At 41.2% G+C, this 21,139-nt stretch overlaps 1 protein-coding gene across 1 annotated transcript; it reads right to left on the bottom strand.

Annotated features, from left to right (window-relative positions):
• Nucleotides 1–1,074: 1,074 nt before the first annotated feature.
• Nucleotides 1,075–20,801, bottom strand: nucks1a (nuclear casein kinase and cyclin-dependent kinase substrate 1a). The gene is made up of 8 exons (XM_080026797.1): nt 20,505–20,801; nt 16,674–16,720; nt 14,419–14,512; nt 8,942–8,988; nt 8,671–8,826; nt 6,267–6,416; nt 5,058–5,210; nt 1,075–3,876 (listed from the first exon to the last, which is right to left on the bottom strand). Exons 1-8 carry the CDS (start codon nt 20,519–20,521, stop codon nt 3,602–3,604), a joined length of 939 nt encoding a protein of 312 aa, XP_079882923.1. The 5' UTR covers nt 20,522–20,801; the 3' UTR covers nt 1,075–3,601.
• Between the last annotated feature and the right edge of the window lie 338 nt (nt 20,802–21,139).

A 21,139-nucleotide genomic window follows, 5' to 3' on the forward strand; every position in this document is an offset into this window, starting at 1 on the left:
CACCCTGGCCCCTGGCTGCCGCCGGCCCTGTCTGGAACCATAATGATAATACAACACAGCTAGTGAAATGGATACAACATTGGAGGATATGGCGTGTCCATGTCCATCCTCTGCTGATGGGCCTTAGAGGTCAGCTTGTAGCAGAGAGAAGCCAGCAGGTTAGGGCCATGTTAGCCCTCACGCTCACACTGTTAGCCAGCGACACTATGAAGCCAAGGCACAAGGCCGGTAGCATCTGCATGTGATAGGCCTACAGTCAGAATGTAATTTTTAAATGGGTGATCAGGATCTTTTCAATACGAGACTTAAATGTTCTTTTAGCCTATTTAGCAATATCATGTTGAGAGGTGATATTGGACAGTTACCATTTTTTTACTACGACAGACAAAAATACAGAATTTCCCTAACCGGCCGGGCTCGCAACAACTTGTAAAGCTGCATCTCATTCTAGCCTGTCACAAGTCAACTTTGTTGTGGCTGTTTGTGCTGTTACATGTCCAATCCTGCCAAAAGGTCAGCATGTCTCTCTCATTGGAAATGGAATCTTCAACTAGGTCCATTCTGGTGTCCTTGGCAAACGCAAAAAAGCAATTTTCTTAATTTTTTAAAATGTTGTCACACTTAATTTACACTAAAATTACTTCATAAAAAATAAATCGTAGATCAAGCAATATAGCCTATTTATTATATAAACAGTTGCGTTTTATATGTGGTTTTGGCTATATCTCCTTTGTCCCATGGTCCAGTTTTGGACATTCAACCCTTCTTAAATGTAGGCCTATAAATAAATATTTATATAATAAGCTATTACTACTGGTACTCACCAGAATATGTTCCCCTGTGAATTTAGTTAAATTCTTTACCTTCCTTTACTTGTTTACTTTCTTTAAGTTCTGAATTATTGTTCCTAAACTGGTCTAAATGAGTCTGTTTCATCAGATCAAATATCATTGCACACTGAGTGGCAGACACTGAGAACTGCTGATCATTCTAAACCAAAAGCCACCAATCAGAGGTTAAACAGAGCTCGACGTCACAAAACAAGTAGTTAAATCCGTATAAAAAGTAGGTTGCCTTTATTAGAAGCCTGGAAACCAAAACATTATCAACATGATCGTTGTTAATACTTTTTTTTGTGTTTTTCTGTTTTGCAAGACCACAATATTGCCATCACCAGCAGCATCATCATCGCTTCGCACTTTTTCCACAACATGCAAAAGATTCAAAGAGTTCAGCGTTCCTTTTCCCCCCCACACGACGGACAAAAAAGCTCCTCTGCTTTGGCCTCCTGTAGGAATCACAACCCTGGCTTACATTTTACATTGCCAGTACAACTGAAGGTGGATAGAAAAAACATCAAAAACAGTACAACAGAGGGAATTGTATAGAATGGGATGACAAGAGGAGAAATTCACAGCCTTATGCCATGTGCCTTCCGGTGGGATGATGGGAGACAGAGACCCGCGTTCAAGCCCCTCAACACTGTGAATTACAGGACACTTATCTGATCCATACTGGACAGACTGGTAGAAACTATGGATTTTTGTTATTCGTATCCAATCGTCGTAAATTGACATAAGGATTGGGCTTCGATTTCAGGAGCTGAACGTAGAAAAACACACATTTTCTAATAGGGACAATTGTAAAATAATTTAATGTGCTTCTGAACCGAGGACTGGATCCGAGTGTGTCCTGTACATATCGTTCAATGACTGATTTCTATTGCAGCCTTGGGACCAATCAGAATTTCTACTGACAAAAACACCTATCTATTCATTTACACAGTATGTTCCCAAGATCACAATAGCAGCTTCTTCTTATTTTCTTTTTGCTTTGACATCAAAACACTTATCGCAACAACAACAAAAAAGGGACAATCTCACATTTACTGCACCTGATCTCCGAATCATTAGTGGAGATCCTTTATGGCTTTGGGTAGTCTGCTGATTATTATTTTTTTAATACAAATTGTTGACTTTGTTCTAAGCTTGTAGCAAAGAGCTCAAAAATGAGGACTTGTTTTTACATTCTCAGGCCTCCAGTGACGTCATCAGGGCCACTACTGAAATCAAACTCAATGATAAATTAAGGCATTGAAAGACAAATGATTGGCGTGTATAGTGAGCTGCACACTTCAACCGTTTCACTGCCTCAGCACTATGTATTTCGGACTTCAAAAATCTATCCGCTTGTATAATACTAACGGGTGAACAAAAAATGTCTTAGAAAAGCATGGACATGGATACCCAACAGTAACCATTAGGCTTTAGGGACTGGGAGAGGAGAGAATGAATGGAAGGATAAGGGAGAGATGGCTGGTCCAACCATCGGGTAGAACAGATTAGATAGGGTCACATTTTTTTTTCTTTAAAATCAAGATACATTTTTATTTTTCTTAAAAAACAAACATTACAAAAAAAATCTGAATAGAGAATTAGAACAATAAACTGAAAAAAACAACATTCGTTTTTTGTTTTTAACTCAACAGAAAAAAAAGAAACATCTCTTCTTGCATTTCTTAAAAATAAAAACAAAAATATATTTAGTGGTTGCCTGGCACAAGGGGTTGAATGAAGAGAAGACGCTGCAGCCGTGCAGAGAGGCGGGGAGGGGGGTGTGGTAACCTTTACATAGCATGGTGCATCATTGGACAAGCCCAACAAACAATTACAGAAACCGTTACACATAGGCAGCTGATTGGCTGAGAGAGAAAATTAAATAAAAAGCAAGACCCTCACAAGCGAACACATTTTAACAGTAACATAAAAAGACATATCCTGGCTTGAACTGTGACAGTGGTGATTCAACGTGTAGCGAACAGCACTCTGCCAGTCTATGACGGACTAACTTGTCTAGGCGGCTACAAGTGGAATACTATATTAACGCACTCCACAAGCAACACAGGAAGAGGGCCCCACCATCTGAAACAAGCAGGTCTTCTTAAATTTCATTAAAAGACTGCTTTAACTGAAATAATGGTTTTAAAACAGCTAGTTAACTACGGCTGCCCTGTTAAAACAAGCTCCTGGTTTAAAAAGCACAAAGTACCAAAGAGAGGATCCCGGCTTCATGTGTTGACTTCACCTGGCCTTTTTAAATACAACGCTTTACTTACTGAAGCTCTGAACAATACTCCCTGTAATCGTAGATATCAGTCAAATAAACAGGGAATTAATTGTGTGGCCATTGGTGTCAGATCAGTGATAATCCCAATGAAAAAAAAAAAAAAAAAAAAAAAAAAAAAAAAACACAAACACAAAGTGAACGGGGTCAGGACGGATGGTCACAAGCACTGAGCTTGACTTTGTCTGGATTCACAAAAATGCTGAATATATATGCTAAAGACACGAGAGCGGGTGTGGTTAAATGTTGTGTCTCCTTACATACATTCAGACAGACCTACTGTCTGATCACATGAGCACAATGCCTTGGTTGATTAGGGGCAAAACAAGGAAAATCACATCAAGTCCAAACCATTGCGCCAGGCCACCAGGAGAGAGAGAAAAAAAATAAAAAAAAGACTAAACGCAGAGCAAAAAAAACAAAACCGTGGAGAATTAACATAGAGAGAGAGAGAGAGATAGAGGATGGGCTGGGTCTTCTAGTCTTCCCCAGAAGGGGCCTCCTCTTCTGAACCATCTTCCTCCTCTTCGTCGTCGTCCTCCTCCTCTCCTGCCTTGGCCTCCTTCGTCGTCTTGGCGACGGGGGCGCTCTCTTTCTCTTTCTTCTTCTTCTCGACCTTCTCTACTTTCTCCACCTCCTCCTCTTCCTCCTCCAGCGGGCTCTCTGGATCCTCCTCTTCCTCCTCTTTGGGTGAACTCTTCTCCGCTGCCTTGGGGCGACCCTTGCCTTTGCCTTTCATTGGGCTGGGGGTCACTGATAGGGCAAAAGACATCAGGTTATGGTTCAGTCTGACTATAGAAGGCTTCATGGCATACATAAAGAGGTGCACTATGTGACTTTGTGTGTGTCAGAGAAGTGAACTTTTTCCTAAGTTATATATTCTCATAACTGAATAAACAACCTTTCATCACAGGAAAATTGGATCCCTGGAACACAGTTTGAAGTAAGAAACCTCTTACTGTTTCACTGTTGTAGTTTACAGCAGCAGGGCCCACAGTTTAGTTTACAAACATATGGTAGTCTCACGTTTGGTTCCAGGTTCCTCAAAATAATTTTTCTTTGATTTATGATGATAGAATTATTCAATCCTAAGAATTAAATGTAGAGTAAATATGTTTCATAAACTAACTGCAGCCTCTGCAAATGTTAACAAATCAGCCTTCCCTGAAACTGCATAGTGCGCCTTTAATGCTATTTCTAACATTCTAGTTTCCATTATTTAGATTTAAGTTTTATCATCTGAAAGAAGTCGTATATTAATTTGTGCCCATGTTGTTTCTTGTAGTCTTATTTTACAAAAATAATTCATAATTGTTTTCAAATTATTTTAATAACATTTAAAAGGTGGACTCAGAGTCAATGCTTATTGTCCTCACGATCTGCTACCTGTCTGTACTGTGTTTGTATGCTGTTACTAAAAATCTGGTATTAATCCACGGCCAGTGCTTAGTAAACTGGTATGTACACAAAGGGGGCCCAACATAGCCAAAAACATGCCAGGTTGCAGAGCCTAGGCTGTGTATTAACGGATTTTGTACACACACAGTACTGACAGGTAGCAGCATTTTCTCACTCCAATCGGAATGGCCTGTTTAATTCAGAAAATCTACAATTCATGATATTTTTTATGTGCCTTAAAAAGGCATACTATGCAACACTTAAACAATAAATTATTAAATCGCACAAAAATAATCCCTCTCAATGGTCACTTCTGCCCCACTATAATATGAGGTGGTGTGTTTATCTGCACAGTCCTCCTCTCTCTGGCTATATTTTACATAGTACAATTTGTTGGTATTGTTTTGTAAACAGAAGACTCAGGTCTAAGCTCCACCATAAGCTCCTCCCCCCACAACCACTTAGCTGATACATTTTATACTTTATATTTCACTGGGAGATTGTGGCTGAAGAATACAAGTGTGTGGTGATGTTACCTGTGGCCTTTAGTCTGGGTTTGGGGCTTTTCTTCTCCTTCTTGTCCGGTCGTCCCCGTCTGATCACCTTCTTCCCCCTCTTCTTGGAGCGGCCATAGTCGCTGTCATCATCATCCTCCACCATGAAGTCTTCATCGCTGCCGGACTCATCGGCTACAAACACAAATGATCTATATGAAAATCTTTAAAAACACAAACGCCCTAATGCATAGCAGTCTGATTTACCACAGAGGCAAAATCTGGGTCGGTGTCTAAGTCTATAACCAGTTATTTGCTTTTCAATCGCCAGAGAACGATTTCCAGCCAGAAAAACTGGTGCCAGAGCGGCACCAACTCTTACCCCTTCTCCACCAACCGGAACCAGTTTGGGCTGGTACTAGAGCCGATTCGCAGCGGGGTCTACTTGGGAGCCTATTAAGAACTAGTTTGTTTTTCCCCGGGCTAGAGAGCCAAATCATGACTGTAAACTGTATCTGTGTATGGCACCGCTCTCCTGGCTAATGCTAAAGCTAGCGCTTGCTTTAAGCACAACAACAGCGAGAGGCAACACAAGTAAAAATACGATCTGACGTATTTTTACACATGTTGCCTCTCGCTTTGCTTTGATAACCAAACATGACCTATACAGCGTATCAGCAGCATTCGATTTGATCGCTACGTTTGGTAATTATTATAATGTATTATGTTTGAGTCCCGTAGTAGCAATGTTTTAAAATATGGCTGGTTGGTCAGGATAATCTCTCCCCTGGCCCCTGACGTAAGCGGTTTTCAATTCCAGACCAGCTCAAAACTGGAGCCGCTCTAGAACCAGTGACCAGTTTTTCTGGAAAACCGAACAACTGGTTCCCAACTGGGCTTCAATTTTGAGTGTGTGAAAAGGGGTATCTAAGCTTGTCTGGAACTGGGAACCTCTTTTACTAGGGCCGGGGATTACACTGACTAACCAGACCAATGAAAACTCCATGTCTGTCATATATAAAAACATAACGAACGTAGCGATCGCAGCTACCAGCGGAAATACGCTGGATAGGTCATGTTTGATGAACAAAGCAAATCCAGGGGCAAGTCACGGAAAAGTACAAAGTATCCACCAATGTTGTTGTGCTTGAAGCTTTTAACTGCCTCTGACCCAATAATTTGATCAAGCTCTAAAATGATGAATATAATAATAGCTGTAAAGCAAAGTGTGTTGAGTGCAGTGGTACGTACGGTCTGGATAAGGTTCCTCTTGGTCTTCCTGCTCCTCATCCTCACTGCCTCCGTCCCCCAGCAGGATCTCCCTCTGTTTGGACACGGCCTTGGAGGCCGCCTGGCGCACTGTACGCTTTCTACTCACTTCCTTCTCATCATCACTGTCATCTAGGAAAGAAAACAAAAACACAGTTACACAAATCAATCCCAACAGGACAGGTTATAATGAAGAAGGCAACAGCAAAAATAACTTTAAGATAATGTTTAAACCGCCTGGCAGATAATTGTGTTGGTGGCAATGCCTTCAGTTCTTATAATTTTGAACAAGAAAGGTCCATTGGTTTTTCACAACTATGGAATATTCTCTCAGCCTGCTTGGATCAGCGTATGCATGTGAGGGGCAAGGCATAGATCATGCCTGCTTTTCTGATCGTTTCCAAAACGATTATTTTCAATCTAAATATTAAATAAAATATTAGCTTAGCTTAGTTTGTTTGTGTATGTTCGCTATGCAGTGCTGCTATTGGCCATCAACGGTGACTGGCTTGCATCATGGGAAACCCGGTCAATGATGGATATAAAATGGACGCTAAAGACAATCAATATTGGATCTTTGTATGGATTTATATTTCCCGAAAAGATGCACGATCCGGGATGAACTGAAAAGCTCCTTTAAGGGCTATTATGGCACAGAGGACAGCTGATTTTGCACAACACAGCAGTTCGCTTCCACAGGGAAAAACTAAGGAACTCCGAAGTACTTACCTTTCAAAAGTTATCTCATCATCAACAAACTACTGTAGGCCTACTAACTAATGCAAATCGCACAACAAATTAATTGTGTTAGGTTAGAATATTTATTAATTCTATTTGCTACTGCTCCACCTTCAGTATCACTTTTGTTTTCATCTCCGTGTCAAACAGCTGATCAGCTCAGCTGACCAAACAGCAATGTGTTAGTCTAAAGTCAGAAGCAAAATTATGGAATAAAGATATCCCTGCCTCTCTCGCAATCTGTCTGCCTGTCTTTCTCTCCTTCGGTGGAATTTCTTGTCAAACTGTATTTTCCATTTTAAATGCCCAATTCGCTGCTTCCGTCCGTGTTTCCAATATCGCGGAAATCATAGTATCATACACTACATGACCCACAATGCAACTGGACCACTGACAGTTTGGCCAGAGATCAGAGCCTGATCTATTAGCTTAAAGTGGAGATGAGGCGAGGGTTACAGAAGTCTGGTTAACTAACCTCTTTCTCTCTCCCAAGGCAAGAGATTATTCTTATTTATTCCCAACCGATGATGACTCGGTTGATGTCACTTAGGGACACCAATGAGACTTCACACAGCTTCCACTGGAGACACTAAAGGCATTTTACTACTTTTTCACAAATGAAACGGTCCACATGAAGATACTTTTATAATAATAGGCGCTTGACTTTCGTATCAATCAGTTATACTGATGTTAATTAGGGCTGGCCCGAATTATTCGAATATCCGAGTATTCGTTTGTTAAATTAGTATTCGGAGCTCAATTCAGTATTCGGAATATTCGTTTTTTTTTTTGCAAAAGTAGCTCAAACTGCAACAGATTTTGTCAGCAAATAATATTTAGATACACAAGTTATACAAAAAGTGTAAAATACAAATTAGACATTAATTTGAAATATATTATCGAATTATTTGAACTTTGGCCGCTGACCTTTCAAAGCACAACCGGTGATATCAGCTGTAGGCTACATGATGTTATCAGAGTGAGGCAAACTGAAAGCGGCACCAAGCGCAGTAGGGAGAGAGAGAGATGGAGGAAGAATAGATTATGTGTTCCTCTTAACGATACCACAACATTAGCGCGATTTTGGAAGGAAAAGTATAGCTTGGCGTAATGCTAACATTAGCTTAGCTCAGCTGTTTGTGTAGGCTACTTTCGCTATGCGGTGCTGCTATTGCCAATCATCAACCGTGACTTGCTTGCATCATGGGAATATGCGGTCAATAATGGATATAATATGGACACAAAAGAATTTAAATATTTGATCTTCGTATGGATTTGTAAATCCCCAAAAAGATGCATGTTACGGGATGAATTGAAAAGCTCCTGCAAGGGTTACGATGGCACAGAGGACAGCTGATGTTAATGTTAGCTTAAAGTTCATCTATCATGCAAAATGCACTTTTTTCTGTTTTTCAACATTAATATGGGTAGCCTGGTGTGAAAAGGGGATCCCAAAGTATGATCTCTTTTTCTCCACTTCCGCCTATCAAATTTCTGCCATGCTCCCCATCACCAACTAACTCCATCTGTAATAAGCCACATCCCCAGTTACCCCTGAATCTAACTTTTTGGAAGGTGGGGCTTAAAGAGAGGCTCCTAACCCCTTGTAACATGATCAGGTGGAATAAAGGATACAGTGGATTCTCACCGGCAGGTCGTTTTCTCTTGGGCCCCCTCTTGCTGGGCTTCTCGACCTTGGCTTTCTTTACTGGCTTTTTCCCCTTCTTCTCTTCATAGTCGCTTCCTCCATCTTCATCCTCCTCCTCTCCAAAGTCATTGTCTCCCTCCTCACTGCCAAAGTCATCTGCAGCACACACACACACACACAGACAGAGGGAGTCACTCTGATGGCTGTCCAGTATTTAAATTCCAGATGTTCACACAGTTCCTGAGCCAAAGCAGACAATACACTGACTTACCTGCTGAATCATTTTTGGGTTTGGTGACCTTCTCGTCAGACTCCTCACTGCAACAAAGATTAGGAAAACAACATCTTAGCAACTGGAATGTACAGAGAATAATCAACAAGGTAGAGAGAGAGAAGCAGAGAGAGCGAAAGAGAGTGAACAATCGGATTATTATAAAATAATAATAAACAATTTTTCAGTGCTGCACAAGCGCGATGCATGCTTGTGCATGGTCATAACTGCGCAAAAGGCCGCAACATGCGGTAAATAAATGTGCACATGTGTCTCCAAGCTTTTCTCTATCAGCTGATCTGTGTGATTCTGTGTGTGTGTCGGCGGCTCTGCGCGCGTGTGAATATGGCATGCACGCGGGAGAGTAAACGAGAGCCGATATTGAACTGGTGGCGAAAATAAACTCAGCGCTGTTCTATGGAGATATTTAACAGAAAGAGGTGCTGTGCAAACCTAGGACAGTTTAAGACTCCACATCACCGTGGCAACACATCAGCTCAGACAGCAGAGAAAAGTCTGATGAATGTATGAGAGTGATGGCCCAGGCAAGTTTCAGTAAGTTTACAGAAGTGCCACACTGTTACTGACCGTTGGAGAAATGTATTTAGTAATTTTAAGGGGAAAACACATTGTATTTATTATTTCAACTATTGAGTTATTTGTAAAACAGCACGCTAGTGTAGGCCTACAGGATTTATTTTCAGAATTTTCAATGCTGCGTTATTTTTATGTTTTAAATTGCGGAAATTCATGTTTCCCAAAACCCTCTGTATTACCATTAATGAATTACAGGCTATTGCATCACAGTAGGCCTATTGTCCACAATAGTCGCACAACAGCCCCCATCCAAAAAGGAACTTTAAAAAAGTTAAATTTGCAGTTGATGTTAAGTGTATGGTCCATTATTTGTATTAAGTATGTCTGCATATTATTGCAGCAAAACAGTATAAGTTTTCTTTAATTGTATTTTGTACTGTCTGCATGTTTGCACAAAACGTGTACCTGCACATAGCAAAATTGCACAACTGTAAGGTCAGTGTCTGTTGTAGTTTTGTATTCAAATAAACAGTTGTTTATTTATTTAGTGCGTATTGGCATCTTTGAGCAAAATCAACCCCCAAAATTTTCGCCACGGCGCTTCGCGAAGCGCCTCCCATCCCCTGAGCAGTGAACATCTTGACTAAGACATTTCCTGGGGGAAACACTGGATGGCTGTCAGGAAGGTCTAACATGCCAAGTAGACAGCATGATCGTGTTATTGCAGTGATTTTCAACCAGTGTGCCGTGGGAAATTATCTAATATCACCTAATTAACCATTGTCGGGTGTCTTTGTGTGAGGAAATGGGAGTGGAAAATAAAGTCTTATTGCTCCACACGGCGGTCCGGTGGCTGTCGCGCGGCAAAGTGCTGGCCCGTGTGTATAAGCTGCGAGAGGAACTTAAAAGTTTTTCTGACAAACGAGAGGTCCGCTGCTTGCAAGTGATGAGTGGTGTGCAAAGCTGCAGGGCTCCAGACTGAGACCAAATGCTCGCATTTAGCGACCCTTTTTTGAGACAGTGCGAGTAGCCTACTTTTTTTCAACCAGTGGCACGCGCGTGACCCGGAAATTCGCTGACACGTTTTCATTATTATTATTATTATTACATCCATTATTAGTGCTTTGTGTTTGAGAGAGAGAGCAGTCCGCGACTGATCAGTGAAACGATCAACAGCGCGGATTACGTGTCCCGCTGTCGTCACGTCTTTAACATGTTGCCAACTGGCGACATTTTCCGCCATATTTGCCAACTTTCCGCCATGGCGCTAAGGCTAGTTAAAGACCAGAGACACATATTGCAACTTTTTTTTAATACCGCGCTCACCAGAGCCGAGTACTAGCAACGGCTGCTGTCTGCTCCTCCTCACCGCTGACAGCCCTCACTCACACGGTGTGTGTGTGTGTGTGAAAACAGCCCCCTGCAGCAGCCAGACAACACCGTGTCGCTCTGAGCAAGAGCTGCCAGGTGACGTTTGAAAACACGTAAATAGTTTTATAGGTCCACATTCAATTGGCGACTGCATATCTATGAAAAAAAATCTAACCTTGTAGTTATGGCAACTAACAAAGTTTTTAAAGTTAGTTTGTAAATACAGGTCCTTCTCATATAATTAGCATATTGTGATAAAGTGATAAAAAACAATATTTTCTGTAATGTACTGATAAACATTATACTTTCATATATTTTAGATTCATTACACACAACTGAAGTAGTTCAAGCCTTTTATTGTTTTAATATTGATGATTTTGGCAAAAAAAATAAGAAAAACCAAAAATCCCTATCTCAAAGAATTAGCATATTTCATCCGACCAATAAAAGAAAAGTGTTTTTAATACAAAAAAGTCAACCTTCAAATAATTATGTTCAGTTATGCACTCAATACTTGGTCGGAAATCCTTTCGCAGAAATGACTGCTTCAATGCGGCGTGGCATGGAGGCAATCAGCCTGTGGCACTGCTGAGGTGTTATGGAGGCCCAGGATGCTTCGATAGCGGCCTTAAGCTCATCCACAGTGTTGGGTCTGGTGTCTCTTAACTTCCTCTTCACAATATCCCACAGATTCTCTATGGGGTTCAGGTCAGGAGAGTTGGCAGGCCAATTGAGCACAGTAATACCATGGTCAGTAAACCATTTACCAGTGGTTTTGGCACTGTGAGCAGGTGCCAGGTCTTGTTGAAAAATGAAATCATCATCTCCATAAAGCTTTTCAGCAGATGGAAGCATGAAGTGCTCCAAAATCTCCTGATAGCTAGCTGCATTGACCCTGCCTTTGATAAAACACAGTGGACCAACACCAGCAGCTGACATGGCACCCCAGACCATCACTGACTGTGGGTACTTGACACTGGACTTCAGGCATTTTGGCATTTCCTTCTCCCCAGTCTTCCTCCAAACTCTGGCACCTTGATTTCCGAATGACATGCAAAATTTGCTTTCATCCGAAAAAAGTACTTTGGACCACTGAGCAACAGTTCAGTGCTGCTTCTCTGTAGCCCAGGTCAGGCGCTTCTGCCGCTGTTTCTGGTTCAAAAGTGGCTTGACCTGGGGAATGCGGCACCTTTAGCCCATTTCCTGCACACGCCTGTGCACGGTGGCTCTGGATGTTTCTACTCCAGACTCAGTCCACTGCTTCCGCAGGTCCCCCAAGGTCTGGAATCGGCCCTTCTCCACAATCCTCCTCAGGGTCCGGTCACCTCTTCTGGTTGTGCAGCGTTTTCTGCCACACTTTTTCCTTCCCACAGACTTCCCACTGAGGTGCCTTGATACAGCACTCTGGGAACAGCCTATTTGCTCAGAAATTTCTTTCTGTGTCTTACCCTCTTGCTTGAGGGTGTCAATGATGGCCTTCTGGACAGCAGTCAGGTCGGCAGTCTTACCCATGATTGCGGTTTTGAGTAATGAACCAGGCTGGGAGTTTTTAAAAGCCTCAGGAATCTTTTGCAGGTGTTTAGAGTTAATTAGTTGATTCAGATGATTAGGTTAAGAGCTCGTTTAGAGTACCTTTTCATGATATGCTAATTTTTTGAGATATGAATTTGGGGTTTTCATGAGCTGTATGCCAAAATCATCAGTATTAAAACAACAAAAGACCTGAAATATTTCAGTTGGTGTGCAATGAATCTAAAATATATGAAAGTTCAATTATTATCATTACATTATGGAAAATAATCAACTTTATCACAATATGCTAATTATATGAGAAGGACCTGTATGTAAAGAGGCCTAGGTAATTTGTATAGGCCTACTACCTGGTCAGCATTTTCTATTCATTTAGCCTCGTTCAGAATTGCATATTATGCAAATCAGTTGATTATGTCATCCAGCTACTACTAGTTAATTTTGGGCCAATAACTATTTTCCTTATAGAGGAGTCAGCAGAGATAGAGAAGGAAAAATCACAGGGCTCAGGTGTAGAAGGGGTTGTGGTGAAAATGGGTCAAAATCCCATTCTTTCTACCATTCCTGCCAGGATATCCATTTTGTGTTCATTGAAACAGGCCCAGGTTTCACACTTAGAGAGTAGGCTATAAATACATTTAGAAACTATATTATTAACTATATGTATTATATGTGCTGTGTTAGAGTGTCATTTTGGTTGGTGGTGTGCCCCAGGATTTTGTAAATGTAAAAAATGTGCCACGGCTCAAAAAAGGTTGACAATCACTGTGTTATTGTGTTGACCCTGTAGAACACTGCCGATATTTAGAGAGATTGCGCAACCGCTTTGTTAATTATTACAGGAATATTGATTAGAGCTGCGCAATGTTCCTTCTGACACCATAAGCTGACTTTAAAGTTGTGTCGGTGACTCAAGATGATCATTAACACACTTATTTTAATACACATTATAGTTCCATGTTTGTGTCTCTGTTGGTTGGCTCACAAACATCTTACAATCTGTTTTATTTTTCCTGGCTAAATGCTGGTTGTAACAGGGACTTTAAGGCCTTCCTCATTAGACAATGCGTTTCCACATATGTCCAAGAACTCTGCAACATCCACACTTGATTATCACCTCTGACAATTTATGTGACGTTCTGGAAGACAATTATCTAAAGGCCAGGACACACCAGTCCGACTACCCGAAAATGGAGACTGCCTATTCAGGGAGCTCCAGTCTTCCCGTCGCGGCCCGAAAAAGTGCAAAGAACACACCAAACCGACTGCTGACTTTCCGTACGCTCTGCGCTTGCGCGGGACATAATGCCTCCATAATAGCAGACGGCGCTAATCTGTATTGTGACCCGAAAAAATACGGAAGCCGGAAATGATGGGACGGCTCTCTAGACCATAAACATAGATAGAAATACGTATTTATATTTATGGACCATAAAGAGCACCATTTTTAGCAGAGAGTGTCGAGCAGTCAACTAGGGTTGATGCATGTGAGTACTCGCTGAACGAAACAAACAAACAAACACATTAAAACGATGGCTAACTGTTGTTAGCTGTTTGTGCTACCCGCCTCACTTCCGGGCTTCACTGATTCGCTAGCCCTCCACAAATCAAATTGCTCCAACTGAAAGACTGCCCGCCGCCGATTGAACATGTTCAATCGGCTCAAAAGAAGCCCGACGACATCTACGACGACCGATTATCAGGCCGGTATGTCCTGGCCTTAACAAGCAAACCCACTTCATGCAGTGATTTGCTGGCTACGTAGAGGTGTCTAAGTGGGCAGGGTTTCAATTAATCCTTCAAGATCAATTTTTTTCTTTTCGTCTGGCCCTTTTTGAACGTTTTGAGTAGAATGCTATAAATGCATTCTAACCTCTCACTATGGTGCCAGGTTTTTTGTCCCAGCTTTGAATTCCCCATCTGGACGTTTAGGAACATGCATGAATTTAGAAACGATTGGAGGACAATTCATACACATTTTATTTGATAGAAATAAAGCAATAGGAAACTGATGGTGTGTAGAAGACGGAAAGGCTCACCTGTCATCCTGTGAGTTCTTTGAGCGCTTGTGCTTGGGCTCACGAGGGGCAGCTGCACGCACCTTCTTAGGCTTACTCTCACCGTACTCCTCATCTACACAGAAAAGGACTAGAGATGAATATTTCACTCACATTTACCCGATACAGCATATTTTCTGTAAATTAATTAAATTAATACATATTTCATATAAATGACACATGGAAAGGCCTTTCTCTTATTACATTTTTAATAATACACTCAACAAAAAAATTTATTTACCCATATTTGATTATTTTCTCCTTTTATTCAAAAGCAAAATTTCAAGCATGCAACAAAATAATGTAGACCTAATTACAACCATAGGCATACCTAAAATACATGACTTAAATAAAAATATATCAATGACAGATTGCAAAAAGAAACCTCTGTAAAAAAAAAAGTTAGTTAACTTAGTTGTACAACATTGCTGTTGTTCTAAAAAGAAAAAGCTTGCGCAATATTCTCTTACGTTAAAATAAATATAAATAATATTACATCTTAGTATGGGTCGGCCATATGGGCTAACATTACAAAAAATATATCTCAATGTTTTAAATCTCCTCTACACACATCATAAATGTTCAATTTAAACATTTTTTGCACATCACAGCAGTTATATGATTTTAGTAATCCCTGCGAAATGTGTCTGCATGAACAATACATTATATGAAAGATCCCGGGTTAAAGTCTCTCGAGTGCTTTGTATTAGATCAATTTCAAAAGTGCATGTGCCAAAGGTTTTGCACACATATTTTATTGTTTGTTCCACGTCCTGTTAGTTTCACATCCTTCTGGTTATAGCCAAACCACTACGATGAATCCAGCACAATTTTTTTTGGGAACAAATTTGTCTTTTTCTATCTTCTGTTAATCTGTAAACCGGGACACCAACTACGACTTCTTATAGTCACTAACTGATTCATTATAACCATTCACTAGCTTCATATTGAGCTGCAAAGAAATACATATGCAAAATATATGCTCATGCCATCTCCGGCATAAAAGCATTACGTGACAATTTGTATGTGATGGTCACGATGAAGTAATTACATACATCCAAAGTAGATACATTACGCAGTGTTTCCCACTAATGTATCATTCCGTGGCGGGCCGCCACACTTTCATTTTGCCCCGCCACACTTTAATTTTTTTAAATTTTTTTTACATGTATATTTTACTATTTAAAAAATATACATGTATACATTTCATTTGCAATGCGCGAGTTTCACTTGGAAACAATAGCATTTCCGCATAAAAATCTTTAACGTGTGATTCGCGATGTGATCTCAAGAAACAATATTTCCTTCAATCATGGACGTATTATCAAAGCGCCGCTTGAGGGATCGAGGCTTCAATCTCCCCGAGTCAATCAGCCCCTCCCCCTGCGGTGTCAACACGCGCTGTGACTGTATTGCCTTTGAACACTCTAATTTTTTCAAAGTAAACGCTTCGGACCCCGCGGGACACGCGGGTTAAGAGCATCGAGGGGGCGCCGAGAGGCAGGGGCTGGGACAGACGGTAGCTCGCCTCGCGGCGGACCGTCAGCTCGATCCCGAGATCCAACTACGAGCTTTTTAACTGCAGCAACTTTAAGATACGCTATTGGAGCTGGAATTACCGCGGCTGCTGGCACCAGACTTGCCCTCCAATGGATCCTCGTTAAAGGATTTAAAGTGTACTCATTCCAATTACAGGGCCTCGAAAGAGTCCTGTATTGTTATTTTTCCGTCACTACCTCCCCGAGTTGGGAGTGGGTAATTTGCGCGCCTGCTGCCTTTCCAGCAGAGCACCCTCTGCTGGAAAGAATATTGTGAGCTATCCTTCGTGATTGTAGTCACAGTTATTTGAGTACTAGTAATTCAACAATCTAATAAAACAAAAGGGCGCTTGTGTTCACTCTTTTGAACCACAGGTAACCACCACCTTTGCTTAATTTTTTTGATGGCTCAAATGTGTATCATAGAAAATTATTTATTCATTAACCATTGATAAGTGTGTTAAACTCCATCTTAATCACCATTTATATAGGAATAGTGTTCCTCAAAGTACACCAGATTGATGCATTTAACATTTAAAAGGTACAACATTTTCTTCCGGGGGAGCATACCCCCGGACTCCCCTAGGGGGGTCGGGGTCGGGGTCCCCCCCCCCACACTTTCAAAAAATTCTGTGGGAAACACTGCATTACGTCTATATTCAATATAACGCCAACCCCTACAGCTCAGGTTTCACTTACCTGCATCAGACTCATTGAATTGTGAGTAATTCACCACTTTCCTGTTCCTGTGAAGAAGAACAGACATTGCATTAGATTACATTTACACAGCAGAGATTCTTCAGTGAGGGGGGGTGCGCAAGAGACAGCAACAAGTCAGCTGTTTATGAATGTGTGGATTGCATCATTTGTTTTGAGAAGGTACACACAGCCCCCAGATGGGGGCAGTGAACTGGACACTGGTCTGCCTTCTACAGTTTCCAGGGCTCAATTGGCAAAGTGTGTGAGGGAGCGGCCTCAGATAACAGGTAACACACACCTCTAGAAGGTAAATTTGATGCAGGTTAAATCCAAAGGAAAATCTTCCCTCTTCCTATTATGTAATGTCAAGTGCTTCACATACAGCACAAACAGATATAATCTAATACACAAGATTAGTGGTAGGGGTAGTGGTGCCAAACTTTTTACAAGTCCTTAGATTTCAACAACAGTCCCAGGTGCGCGCGCACACACACACACCACAGTAAAAGCTTCAGGCATGTGCTGCTGTTGCACGCGCCCTCGCCAAGCTTTCCACACATTATGATTAGAGCTGCAACGATTAATCGACAAATCGATTATTAAAATAAATTGCCAACTATTTTGATAATCGATTAATCGTTTCAAGTAATTTTTTAATAAAAAAATTCCAAATTCTCTGATTTCAGCTTCTCAAATGTGAATATTTTCTGGTATCTTTATTCCTATTATGACAGTAAACTGAAATATCTGTCTGTTTTGGACATAACAATACATTTGAGGACGTCAACATGGGCTTTGGAAAATTGATCAACATTTTTCACAATTTTCTGACATTTTACGGACCAAAACACTAATCGATTAATCGAGAAAATAATCGTCAGATTAATCGATTATCAAAATAATCATTAGTTGCAGCCCTAATTATGATACACATACATCCCAGGGATATCAGAGATCAACAAACTAGTTTTCCAAAGTTTTCCAGCTATTTAATCCCCCAACTGTGGAAATGGTGGTTTGTGAATCCGATGATTCCTTTCATGATGCACAGGATCGATATATTACAATGCAGAGTTGTGGTAACACTCCGTGTTACCACAACTTTCTAGGAAGTCAACATTTTGGGAAGTCGCCCCAAACGGTCATCTCTACGTCACCATTCGGCTGCAGCGGTCAGGACTGATTTAAAATCGTATGTGGCGCACTGATTTCAAACACATAAAACGCAGATTTTTTAAATGTTGAAGAAATGTCAATATTAACACCAGCATTCATGTGTTCCTTTAAAACGCAGTGTTTCCCCACACATATGCTCTACTTGGACGCCCAGGTAGACTGAGACATGCCCAGTAAGAAAACATCCGTATTCCATTATTTTCAACAAATTTTTATAAATAATCAAATCAAATGTATTAGCCAGTGTGCGCAGCCCATGCTACAGGTGTATTTGTTGTTAATTGGCGTTAAGTGCCTCATGCACCCAGTTTAAGTGCAGTCGGATGAGAGTAAAGACATTAACTCCACCCCAATGTCTCGCTACTTCATTCCTCCGCAAAGTTGATCGGGCAGCTAAAGCTACTTAGCTTAGCCGAGCCAAAACAAGAAGACTTGCTTAGAGAGACCAGCGCGTTCCCAACTACAGTTCGGGCCAAGAAGCTGATGTATAACAGAAATGCAATCAGATGTAGAGGATTATTCAGTACATGAGTCCAGGTGAGAACGTAATGAGCGCAACGCGTAATTGTTGTTATGATCAGTTATCACAGCTCTAAACTTGCTAGGGGTTTCCTTTTGTGTTGGACAGGAACACAGAAGTTGACATACAGCCAAAAATGTTTTTTTTAAACGTTTGACTAACTAAACTTTTACATACAAAAATGTGTTTTAATATCTACAAAACCTGAACTGTAGGACCCCCATTGCATTAACACGGCCACCGTTATCTGCGATAAAAGGTGAGAGACGATATGCAATTCCTGGCTATAGTTTAAGTAACAGATCAGTGAGTTTGAGGCTAAATCAGCCCAAAAACACTGAAATAGTATCCGTACGTTTACAACGCCTAAAAGTCAGACGATTATTCTCCATATCCATGATCACGAGATAAACAGATAAACTATGGGTATAAATCTACCTGGAACTTTCACACATTTGACTCGCGTGATGAATGACTTGGACATGTTTTTTTTTCTCATACAACACTATGGTTGATTGCAGGATTGCGTCGCACTACATTGTGGAAAAACATTAGCCTTCTGGATGCCCGTAGCATTGGCCCCAATACAGATGGATGACCTTTTTTTTCATAGAACATTAAGGTTCATCTGAACTGAAGGTAAAATTACGTGTGGAGTAATGACCTGCAAGCATGCACCCAAAACATGATGTAATGACAGATGATGCATCCCATATAAGCCCATTTGATTTTTTTTGAGAAAATGCAGTCACGATGGGTTTGCTGAGCACAATGTTGATTCACCCAATCATCACAAACTTACTCAATAAAAAAAAAATATTAAATATAAGCTACAAGTTGTGCCTTAATGTTGCAGCATCAGAGAGTGTCAGCTGTGCTTTAATCAGATATCACACAAGATTGCTTTTCAACTTAGAGGCCTCAGATTTTATATGCATCTGCAATGTTGTCCACTAAAATCATGACTTGAGAATGATGTGTGACCAGAAGTTTACAATTCAGTTCAACTAAGAATGTGTGTCATACTGATGATGCAATCTGCCCAAATATGAGGTAGCTGTAAAAATAATAATAATTAATAAACAGCTCTGGAAAACGATTTTACTTTTTGAAGGAATCCGTTTAAATAAAATCATAGTTATTGTTTTATTCTGTATTTACAGTTGACTCGCTAATCGTAACTTTGCTTTATTCTTTTTTTTTTTATTAACGTGCAAATAAAACCTGATCATCCCTTTCAAGCAGCCACTTTATACTTATCAATTTCCAAAAATAATATGGACTCAATTTACATTTAAATAACAAATAGCTTTTGAGTTGTATTGATAAAAGTAGCCCGGGTAGTGCATGGCGCTGTGATCACACGGGATCTTTGCATTGGGGGTGTGGTGACTTTTTGTAGTTCTCCGCCTTCCTGTGACATCAGTCAGCACTGAAAATGTAGATCCGCTCTCCGTAGTTTTTGTTCTCCCAGCTACGACCATTACGTTAGCTAATATACAACTCCTTCTATTTCACTGAAACGATAATAATATTCCACCCGAAAGAAAACACGACAGCAAGGGGACTACAGAGCCGCCATGTCTAGTCTGCGCGGTAACAAGATCAAATCCCGAGGCAGAGCACCACCTCCTCCGATCGCCTTTTTTTTTCTCCCCCAGTTTTGGTGGGGGGGATGTAGCGTTTCAGAGCCTCCCCCTGGATGAATGGGTGGCCATATTCTCATTCTCAGTCAAGAGAGCGAAAATATTCGCAGGCCCTAGCTTAAGAGAGCAGTAAAACGTAGCTAGTGGATTCACCGTCTCCAGTTTCCCGCTCGGCCTACATACATAGCAGCCAACAATGCAAATCATGGCCCCGTTGAAAAGAATGATAGAAGACACGACACAGCGGCGCGTTATCTCCACAAGACATGGCGAACAGTCCACACCGTCCATGTTAGTGAGAGACGGCTGCATACACCAGAAGGGGAGGCACGCGCACACACATTCACATTATTTTTTCATGAAATACACACAATTCCCAGCTCATAAAACACGGCATGGCCGAGGCGTGCATGTTTATTAGCAACGCCTGCCAGCAACCGTGTCGTTATTAACGGACGGGAGAGCAGCGGACGGATTTAGCACACCTACCTCACTGGTCTTGACATTTTGCAGAAATACTGTAGAGGTTAAGGATGTAAGAAAGGAGGGTGAAGACGAAGCACAGGGGGGAGAAAAAAAAGAAAATGTAGATTCCCGCTCTGCGAAACACCGAAGGGAGCGAGACGAACGCACAACTCCACCGTCCGAGCTAGCGCGTGAAAAGAAAAGTACGGCAGCGGCTCGTCCCCCACACGCAACTATTCTTATTTTTTTTGTACCTTCAGCTAGTCAAAATGGTGAATAAAACAAACTGAAACTGCAGCCTGTGCGCAACCAAACGCCGCGGCCTTGAGGGGTGGGTCGTCGACGACAAGCCCCACCCTCACGGAGACCTGAGAGGTGCAGCGCAGTATTGCCCAGCTCCCATTGGCTGATTTGAACGACGAATATGCTTTCTATTGGATACTATAGCTGCTCGTTAGCATTGAGTTCCCCGCCTCCGTTAGCAGGCTCGGTTGACACGCAGTTTTGAGAAAACAAAAAGAGGCCCTTAGATGAGATATAAACATTGAATACAGTGTGCAGGCTCCCAAAATAACATAAAGCAACACTGCAATTATAGGTTACAACATTCACAAACAGCATGCATATATAATAAAAGACTTATGTGTCAGGAATCAGAT

The sequence above is a fragment of the Ammodytes marinus genome (genome assembly GCF_949987685.1).
Source record: "Ammodytes marinus genome assembly, chromosome: 4".
NCBI classification, from domain to species: Eukaryota; Metazoa; Chordata; class Actinopteri; order Uranoscopiformes; family Ammodytidae; genus Ammodytes; species Ammodytes marinus.

Excerpts from the sequence above, each read along its gene's own strand:
- nucks1a (XM_080026797.1), bottom strand. Across the intron at positions 5,211-6,266 it reads AGAGGAACCTTATCCAGACC|CCGATGAGTCCGGCAGCGAT; the intron begins GTACGTACCACT and ends TTGTGTTTGTAG. Across the intron at positions 3,877-5,057 it reads ACCCAGACTAAAGGCCACAG|TGACCCCCAGCCCAATGAAA; the intron begins GTAACATCACCA and ends TTGCCCTATCAG.